Raw genomic sequence first — 10,255 nt, 5'->3', positions numbered from 1 at the left:
TATTTATACTCCCTTTATATGATAAATAGAATAACTCATCTCTGGTGATTCTTTGCTTAGCGTTGCTGCACAAAAAGAAAAAGAAAGGGAAAAGAAAAATTCTCTTCTCTGGTACTGAGCATTCTTAATTCCTATTCATACATGTACTGAGACTTTTCATGGCGTCTTTCTTCTTCGATTGCATGGTATAACACCAATACATGCATTTTCTCTGGACACTCACAGCTGTCGATCACGGTGACAGCGTCAATGAACGTCATGACGACCGCAGAACTACGGGAAATGATGAATATTCGTCGAGAAATAGATGGGATGTTCACAACGTGCCAAGGATATGTGAAGGATGAGCTTGATGTTATAACCCGAAAAGAACATCAGGAGAACAAGGAGAAGATTGAGGAAATGAACGATACAAAAGGGAAGGTCGAGGCTTATCTGAAAATTTTCAAACTCAAGAAGCCGCCACCCGATCTCCAATCTCAGGGTTCAGCTTCGAAGGGAAAGGGAAAGGTGAATTGGGAGTACCAATGTTTAGAGCTTAAAAGTCATAAGATGGACATGAAGCTGGAGAAGATTCTGGAAGACGCGTCCATGAAGAGTAAGGAGGAAGAATTCAACGCCCTACGCAAGCAACTGAAAATGTGCTTGTTATGCTTCTCCATTTTCCCAATGGATGCTGAGATCGTGAAGAAGGTCTTGATCTATTGGTGGATTGGAGAGGGGTTCGTGACAGCGAAAGAGGGGAAGACCGCTGAGGAAGTCGGGGAAGATTGCTTCAAAGAGCTAGTGGAGAAAGAGTTCATCCAGCCCGTCTATAACCGGCGCCGGGGGAACATCCTGCGGTGCAAGATGCATCCTTGGATCCGTTGGATGATCATCGCACTGTCGAGGAAGGAAGAGTTCTTCAACTTGGATGAATCAGGTATTCCATCTTTATCTCCCTCCAAATCCCACCATGCATGCTTAATTTCAAAAGATGAAGACGGGCAGCTCGACGAAGCGTTCTTCCTGAGAGAGTCGGAACGCTACTTGCTAACGCTCTTCAACCTCAACGTGACGTTTCTGAGATTGAATTTCGGCGTTGACTCCTTACCGAAGTTGAAAAGGCTAGTTGTTTTGCATCTGGGAAATTGGCGGGCGAGCGACACCCACGATCATTTGAATGTTGAAGAGCACAAAATCAAAGACGACTCCAGCCACTTCATCAAGATCGAAGAAACTCAAACCTTAGATATGCTCGGGTCTTTGGTGAACTTACGATATCTGAGCCTACGAGGTATCTCTGTAATCACGAAGCTGCCGAGTTCGATGAGGGCGCTCCGGAATTTGGAGATCTTGGATCTCAAAGGGTGCCATAACCTGGAGAAGTTAACGGACGAGATCAAGTGGCTAAAGAAGCTGACCCACTTAGATGTTTCAGAGTGTTCTGTGCTTGGATACTTGCCAAAGGAGCTTGGCTCCCTGTCAGAGCTCGAGGTGATCAAGGGGTTCGTGTTCGGCAGCCACAAGAGCCGTAATTCATGTAAGGTGGCAGATTTAGCGAGATTGAAGAAGTTGAGGAAGTTGAGTATCAACATCTGGCATGGGAAGGTATATGGGGTAGATTTGCATGATTTGTACAAAATAAAAGGTCTAAGATCCTTCGCAATGGCATGGAGCGTGCCTGTGTTTACGAGTTTCAGTATTCCTAAAAACGTAGTCAAGCTTGACCTCCGATGCTTCCCTGAATCCGATCCGCCGCCCTGGCTCAACGCCTTCCATTTGGCGAATTTGGAGAAGCTCTACATCTGGGGAGGAAAGCTGGAGACGTTCCACATCCCGGAAGAAAAGCAGGAGGAGAAGGTCTGGAAGATAAAAATGCTACGCTTGAAGTTTTTAAAAGAGATGAAGCTGGAAACCGTCGACATTCAGGAACGGTTCCCGCATCTCGAATATTTAGAGGTGTACGAATGCCCCAACATTAATTTGAGCGATGAGAGTTACAAGCGCGATAGCGATGGGGTGTGGGTAAATGAGAAGCTGGAGGTTTCGCCAGCATCTCACCAGCTCGTACCACTATATCTGCTTCCAACGATAGCCGTGCAGCAGGGACGTCTTCTGGTGGAATTTCCGCTCAAGAGTCTTCTGTTCCAAAGGCTATTTCATTGACGCTTGCTTCTGATGCTTCTAAAGAACCTTCAACTGTTCCGGAAGGCACTCCAACCATTCCTGCTGCTACTACCATTGCCTCCGATGCTTCCCATACTGACCATGCGTCGACTTTGGAGCCTTCTCCTACACCAGCATCTGCAATCACTCCTCTATCCTCTCCTTCTTCTGCTTCTCCTACTGCCACCCAAGAACATTCTCCTGCATCTCCCGCTCATACTAATACCCAAGAAGCCTCTCCTGCACCTGCCACTCCTACCATCACCCGAGAAGCTTCTCTTACATCCCCCGCTCCTACTACCACCCCAGAAGCTTCTCCTGCATCTGCCGCTCCTACTACCGCCCAAGAGGCTTCTCCTTCATCTGCCGCTCCTAATACCGCCCAAGAAGCTTCTCCTGCATCTGCCGCTCCTACTACCATCCAAGAAGCTTCTCTTGCATCCGCCACTCCTACTACCGCCCAAGAAGCTTCTCCTTCATCTGCCACTCTTACTACTGCCTAAGAAACTTCTCTTGCATCCGCCTCTCCTACTACCACCCAAGAAGCTTCTCAAGTGTCCTCATCCGTAACTGCTCCTGCTTCTACACCAACTCACGATTAGGTTACCATCCCCGCTGATTCTCTTACACTAGAAACCAGTCTTGTCGACAAAGGTACCACTGCCTTCTCCTTTGATTGCAACTCCACCTCCACAGACTTCTTCTTCAATCCATCTCAATCCAGATGGCGCTTCTCCTACCACTTCCAGCCTTGATTCTCCGCTTTTGCATTTATGCATACTCTCTCTTCCAATTGGGCCGACCTTCAGTAAGCGAGTGCTCTGGCTTCCGCACCACCTGAGCTCGCTCCTACTACTGATATCACACCACTTGTTACCTCTTCAATGGCTTCTAATTCTCTTGGTCCTGCTTGTTTTCCCAAGTAATTTACACATGGGCTTTGCTAATGTCCACACGTTCATCGGATGTTAGCAACGCCCCCAAACCTTTTAATTGGAAGGGGTCTTCCTATTGTCGATATAAAATGTTCATTCATATTCATACAACCACCATGGTGCAAAAATCATGCCAATCGGGTGATCCTAAGCTTCAAGATAATAACATAAAAATGGACAGTTAGGGTCCAATCATCATCTTGAAACATCTTGTGATTTTGACTCTAAACAACATATAGTTCTAATAAATTGGCCCTAATATTCAAAGGGTCAGGATCTTTTGATTGGTGTGATTCTTGCACTGTGGCTTAACCAATGGTAGGGATCGAGATAGGTTACCCCTGTTTTATACTCCTTTCTTTACGTTGTATTTAAATATCGATACATTATGATGTAATAAGTCGTTTGATTATTTTTTACTTGATATTCTTCCACTTTGTATGTTTCATTGGCGTAATTTTTTATTTTTTATTTTACTGGATAAAACAAAATTTTCTAATCCCCACGAGAGCGTGACTTGCCAATATGGCAAGCGTGCACAAGATCCAAGCCTCCTATCATTTGGCAAGACGCTGTGTACAAAAGAGATGGATGGCTAGAAAAAGTGTTTTAGCCCCAATTCATGATTCACGGGGCATATGACCAAAAGTATATAGCCCAACTGCCTCCAAATGTCTTAAATCTCTACATGAAATAGGGGTTTTATCAATCAACCACTCTGGTCAATTAGCCAAGTGAACCCGAAATTATATATATTGGTCTTTGGATAGTTTTGGATAGTCTCGATTGATAAAACTCTCGGTTCCATTGATTGGTATAATTTCAAAATGAATTATAAACTCTCTGGACAGTTTCGATCATATTTTTTATTTTTTATTTTACAGGATAAAACAAAATTTTCTAATCCCCACAAGAGCGTGACTTGCCAATATGGCAAGTGTGCACAAGATCCAAGCCTTCTATCATTTGGCAAGAGGCTGTGTACAAAAGAGATGGATGGCTAGAAAAATTGTTTTAGCCCCAGTTCATGATTCACGGGGCATATGACCAAAAGTATATCGCCCAACTATTTCCAAATGTCTTAAATCCCTACATGAAATAGGGGTTTGACCGATCAACCACTTTGGTCAATTATCCAAGTGAAACTGAAATTATACAGATTGGTCCTTGGATAGTTTTGGATAGTCTCGATTGATAAAACTTTTGGTTCCATCGATTGATATAATTTGAAAGTGAATTATAAGCTCTCTGGACAGTTTTGAGCATGTTCGATTGATCAAACATGTGGGGTTGGATCGATTGACAATTGCTTGATTGGTATCGATTGATTGATGCTTTTTTCGATGACATGTGTGATTTTTTGTAATTGCATGATCAATTTTCTATTCTGGATATTACAATATATATATATATATATATATATATATATATAATTGTAGGATTAGGGGATTTTAATTGGGGCTTGAATGTTTCTACGGTTTGAAGTGGAAAGAATGAGGGTTTTTTTTTTTTCAAGATTGTAAGTGCATCCATCTCTTGTATTCTTGTTATTCATAGTAATTCATTATCATTTTGTTTTGTAGTTTTTTTTTTTCCCGTGAGAGTTGTTCCACGTAAAAACTCATATGTTCTCCATATTTGTGATTGTTTGCTTACGTTTATCTTTTGACTATTTGATATGAATTCGAAGTTTACTTCCACAACTTTCCCAACAAGTGGTATTAGAGATAACATTTGGACTTGAATATAGATCCAAATCATGTCGATGAAAGGATTGAATGTGAAGTATGAAACAATAAGTTCATTGGTAAAAAAACTTTGAATTATAAAAGGTGAAGATGAGAGGCCTTCTAGTTTAGCAAGGGTAACAACATGCACTCTTAGGTGTTGAGAAGCGAACATTGTCAATGAGCAATGAAGAGTGGGAAGACTTGGATGAAAGAGTGAAAACCTCGGTCCAACTATAGTTGGTGGATGATGTAATAAGCTCCCATTCGAGAGGGCATTAGGCAACTAGCTGAATTTTATGTCTTAAATAAATAAGAAGTACGATTGATTTTATTCTTTCGAATGAGTACATTCATGAATGTAATTGGATGTGAACAAAAAAAAAGCAAGGTGCGATTTTAAAGCATCCAATTATTACTCTATTAATACTCGAAATTCTTGAGCCCGTGTATGTACTTGGGCCGCAAAAATTCATGGCATTACATGAAGTCTTTTTATCCCTCAGGTCACATCAAACCTACCTTCAGTGGCACAGAACATCACTTTAGTTGCACCTAACAGTCGAGCCGAATTAAGTATGAAATTTATTGTTTCTTGTTGGACTATTTTTGACACCTTCGGTCGGACTGAGCTTACCTTAGGTGGGACCGAATAGTTCAGGCCTCAAGGTAAGATTGTTGCGAGGAGGACCACACCTAGAGGCCGGCAGTGGAAATGTTGGATTGCCTTTTCCTCTATGGAGAGTTTGCAGTAAAAATCTGGAGCCATTTTAGAACTATCTTTGGGATCCCTCCTATGCAGGCCCATACTGTGGAAGCTAGGATGAAGCAGTGGTGGCTTGTAGCTTCCCCAGGAGGTAGCAACTCCTCCTAGAGTAGGTTCGTCCCAAGCTTGATCCTCTAGGAAATCTGGTATGCAAGAAATTCCATCATGATTGATGGTAAGACTAGATCCACCGCAGTTGCTGCTTCTCGGGTTAAGTGGTAGCTGGATACTCTAACTTTTGGCGAGCAGTTGGCTAGTCATAGTATCATGGGAGGGGGCTTGCCGCTAAGGATGGCGGGGTTGACAGAATCGTCACCGCAAAGAATGCAGCTCGAGGTAGTGAGGTGGTACAAGCCGCCGGTGGGATGGACAAAGTAGAACTTAGATGGTTCAGCGCGTGGAAATCTAGGTCTCTCAGGAGGGGGAGGGATCTGTAGAGGACCCGAGGGTAATCTCATTTTTGCGTTCTCGGTGGGGTATGGGAAGGGAACTAGCAATAGAGCTGAGCTGCGTGCGGTTTAGAACGGGCTCAATATTTGCCTGCTTCAAGGGCTATCCAGGGTGAAGGTAGAGTCAGACTCAAAGTTCGTAGTAGATCTCCTCAATGGGAACTCTAATCCAACTTGGATATGGAGGCAATGGTTAAAGAGGATTGGATACATGAAGAAAAGAGGGCTATTATCCTTTCGCCATATCTCGAGGGAAGGGAATGCCCCGGCCAATGGCTTGGCCTGCATTGGTAGTGAGAGTCGAAGAAACTCTATTTTTTAGCGCACGGCTGATCTCTTACATCAGATAGGGGGGCTCATTTTGTTAGACAAAGAGGGGTTAGGGTCCATTGGAAAAAAGCGGTAGGGCTCTGCTTGTTCATTTGGGTCATATGCAGGTTGTTTAGTTATCTGATAGACTGCACCTTCTTTATATAAGTAGGGATGCCCGAAAATTTGTCCAAGTCTTGTACGGCTTTTTTTTTTTGTTAGCTTGTTAGTATAGTACCTCCACTGTCAGTTCACACTTCACTATTAGCCACCTCCACTAGGGATCGATACCAAGATCTCAGTGTTGAAATGAGGTATCTTTCACTCAGTCTACCACTTGAGCTATATGAAATGAAAATTCTTTTTTGAAAAATAAAAATAAAAATACAAGATTCATGTCTCTTTCACCCATATAAAAAATTTCACACTAAAAAATATCTCAAAAGATGAATTAATGGAATACTTCTCTCTAACTATGCTCATCACATCGACCGAACCTGAAAGAGCTACTGGCAAAGGGTAAAATAACCAGACCTTCATGTGACTGTATGTATGTACAAGAGAGAGAGATAGAGATAGAAAGAGAGAACCACTGTTGGAGACGTTCCCACATTTCCACTATATGTGACCATTCATGTTTAAGTGCCCTACTCATGTAACATATGTTACCACCTATATTCAAGTATCCTTCGCATACCACATGTGTCAACGTGCAACAAGTGTCCAAAGCATCTTCAGTTCATTTAATAGAATAATAAACAACATGGCTAATCTTCCAAGCATGACCTAAAGAACTTATCTAAGACGACTCGGCCTGGCAGACTACCCGGTGCACAGGCTAATCTGTGATTTCTCTTATTGTAAGTATGGAATGAACAACAGAGATATGTACATTTCTCCTTTCGTACGTTTGGAATGAACAAAAGCCAAATGAGATGGGCATAAAGCAAGGAGGAGTATTTTTTCCATAAAGATATATATATATATATATATATATATATATATTTTAATAAAAAAGAAATCCACGCAAGAAAGGATCCAAGAGATGAGTCACGGCAAACAAGTGCTAGATCCTGGCCATTCATCGGGTGGGACACAAAATGTAGCACGTTCTGGCGGCCCAACAATCGATCTGAACCATTATTCAAGTTAGCTACGTGTATGAAAAGTGGATGACCAGAAAGCTGACCAAAAGTCTATATTGAATATTCACATCTGGCCCACTATTGATGTCAATCTTTGAACTTCCATATTTTGCACATTTGTGGGACATGATTGTGAGATCCGAGCCGTCTGTGAGGTTGGACTCAACGTATGAATGCCACTGTTAAAAGATCAGGTCGGTCCACTTATGAAATTTCCACAATGTTAAAAACAAAAGGAAGGCTCGGAAAAAAGAAAATGGCCAATCATTTTCTATACATCCATTTGTTTTTCTCACACAGTAGTTTGCCTGATTAGTAGACCGGTCCAATTTTTGGATTGGGGCATCTACCTGTGGGACCCATCTGATGGACCGAATGATTGATAATGCTAGGGAATCGATCTGTTTACTTTCACGGGGACACGACTTTCGTGGCCACCAGGAGTTCCTGTGGTCGGAAGCTATGCGGGGCCCACAGAGATGTCGGCCACAAATTCACTCCGTTCATCAGTTTCGCAAGACCACAATAGTACAGGAGTCCATAAATCAGACAGAGCCAAAAATCAGGTGGGCCGCACCACACTAAACAGGGGCAGGGGGATTGAATACCTGCCATTGGTAACTTTGCGGGGGTACAGAAGTTTCGTATCAGGATGATATTTGAAACTACAGTTTATCTGGGTGGGAGTAACGCTGTGAGCGGTTTGGATGGCATAAAAACATCGTGATTGGATCCACGAAGGTCTCAATGGTGGTCATTTCGGCTTTAACCATTTCATGTGGTGTGACTCACCTGAGTTTTGGATCTACCTGATTTTTCTATTTTTATCCAAATGTGATCTTGAGAAACTGATGAACAGAGTGGATTTATCACAGGCGTTTTTGTTAGCCCACACATAGCTTCCAACCATAGGAAAACTGATGGACGGAGTGGATTCATCAGGAACATCTTTGTCAGCCCCACGTAGCTTCGGAGAAGTTGAGGTGGCTTAATTGGAAGATTGTGATGGGTGATATGCATGCGCTTGGCATTCACATTAATGAATTAAAAACGCATTTTTTTTTTTTATACGCACTCACACCCACACTCGAGAACCCATGACCTCACTGTTGAAATTCGGTCTTACTACCACAGAGCCATAGGAACTGAACCTAACACAGCAAATAAGGGGAAGCGCATTGCCTCCTACCCCGCCTGGACGATAATCTGTGCCTCCTGCCCTGCCTGGACCATAATCTATTTAGGCAGGGGCTTTGTGGGGCTCACTGTGATGTATGGGTTTTATCCATGCTGTTCATCTATTTTTCCATATTAATTTAGGATATAAGCCAAAAAATAGGGATGCTGATTGCATCTTACCCCGCCCGTCTCTAGCCACGACCAGGCAGCTCTACGGGTGGGCCCAACATGATGTATATGTTTATCCATACCGTCTATCCCTTCTCTCATATCATTTTAAGGTGTGTTTACAAAAATGAGGCAAATCTAACGCTCAAGTGAACCACCTCAAATAATAAATGCAAGAGTCAACAGTCATGTGGTCCCTTGAGCGTTGGATCTACCTCATGATATGAGAAAATGGATGGATGGCATGGATAAATAAATACATCATGGTGGGCCTACCCACAGAATTGCCCGTTTCTAGCTAGAGACGGGTAGGAGAGGACGCAATCCACGTCCAGAACATAAACATATCCTAAGATTGTGGACCACACCATACGAATGAGCGGTGATAATGACAACCACAGCTGAAACCTTCCTAGGGCCCACCATGTGTTAATCTGTCATCCAACCTGTTCATGCGGTCATATAGACCTCTACGGAGGGAAAACACAAACATCAACTTGATCCAAAGCTTTTATAGTTCCCAAGAAGTTTATAATGGTGAGTGTTCAATTCCTATTGTCTCATCCACTTAAGCCTTCGATTTACTTTTTTTTTTCTTTTTTTCTTTTTAGCTCATAGCATAAAAGGATATGATCAGATAGATTTATAGCATATGGATAAAACCATTACATCAAGGTGGGTCATATAGAGCCCTGCTGGGAAGGACTACTGTCCTGGGAGTAGAGTTGGGCACATTTGACCCGATTAGACTCATTCTGAACCGAACCGACAGCTTGGATCGGTGCGGATCAAGTAGGGGTCATTCAGATCCGATAGTTTTCGGATCAAGATCGGGTCATGGTCAGTTCGGATTGATCCGATCCGAAAATCCGATCCGAATGGATTCAAACGGATTTGATCCGACCCGATCTGGAGTGGTTCTTATCAATATTTTTACTTTTTCATGTGGTATGGTCCACTTGAGCTTTGGATATGCATCAATTTTGGGTTCAACCACTAAAATGATATGGAAAAATGAATGGACGGCATTGATAAACCACATACATTTAAGGTGGGCCCCAACAGAGTTTACTCAGTACAATAAGAAGAGAGGATTTGCTGGTGTACCACACACAACTATATAGCTACTATAGGCAGTAGGTTGTAGGTGTAGGTAAGTGTTGTGCGAAGATGAGCACTGACGCTCCTCGAGCTCTGAGTTATACGAACGGTGAGATCAAAGTTATATGGGCCCCACGGTGATGTATTTATTATATCTACACCGTTCATATATTTTTAGAGATCATTATAGAGCATTATCCGAAAAATGAATCATATCCAAAGATCATCTGGACCACACCACAAATAGCAGCAGAGAATGATTTTCATTGTTAAACAATTTGTACGGCCCACCATAACGTTTATTTTCCATCCAATCTGTTCATAAGGT

The 10,255-nt window shown here is 42.5% G+C and overlaps 1 protein-coding gene across 1 annotated transcript; it reads left to right on the top strand.

Annotated features, from left to right (window-relative positions):
* The first annotated feature begins 258 nt into the window (after window positions 1-258).
* Window positions 259-2,651, top strand: LOC131220316 (disease resistance RPP13-like protein 4). Its single transcript, XM_058215264.1, has 2 exons — window positions 259-2,049; window positions 2,136-2,651. The coding sequence occupies exons 1-2, from the start codon at window positions 259-261 to the stop codon at window positions 2,649-2,651; spliced, it is 2,307 nt and encodes a 768-aa protein (XP_058071247.1).
* Window positions 2,652-10,255: the final 7,604 nt, after the last annotated feature.

This window comes from Magnolia sinica, chromosome 12, assembly GCF_029962835.1.
Source record: "Magnolia sinica isolate HGM2019 chromosome 12, MsV1, whole genome shotgun sequence".
NCBI lineage: Eukaryota > Viridiplantae > Streptophyta > Magnoliopsida > Magnoliales > Magnoliaceae > Magnolia > Magnolia sinica.
The sequence above is the reverse complement of the archived record's forward strand: the minus strand, read 5'-3'. Positions and strand labels throughout refer to the sequence as shown.

Coding starts and splice junctions, on each gene's coding strand:
- LOC131220316 (XM_058215264.1), top strand. CDS start 259: ATGACGACCGCAGAACTACGGGAAATGATGAATATTCGTCGAGAAATA. Junction 2,050..2,135: donor CGCCAGCATCTCACCAGCTC/GTACCACTATAT, acceptor TCTGTTCCAAAG/GCTATTTCATTGACGCTTGC.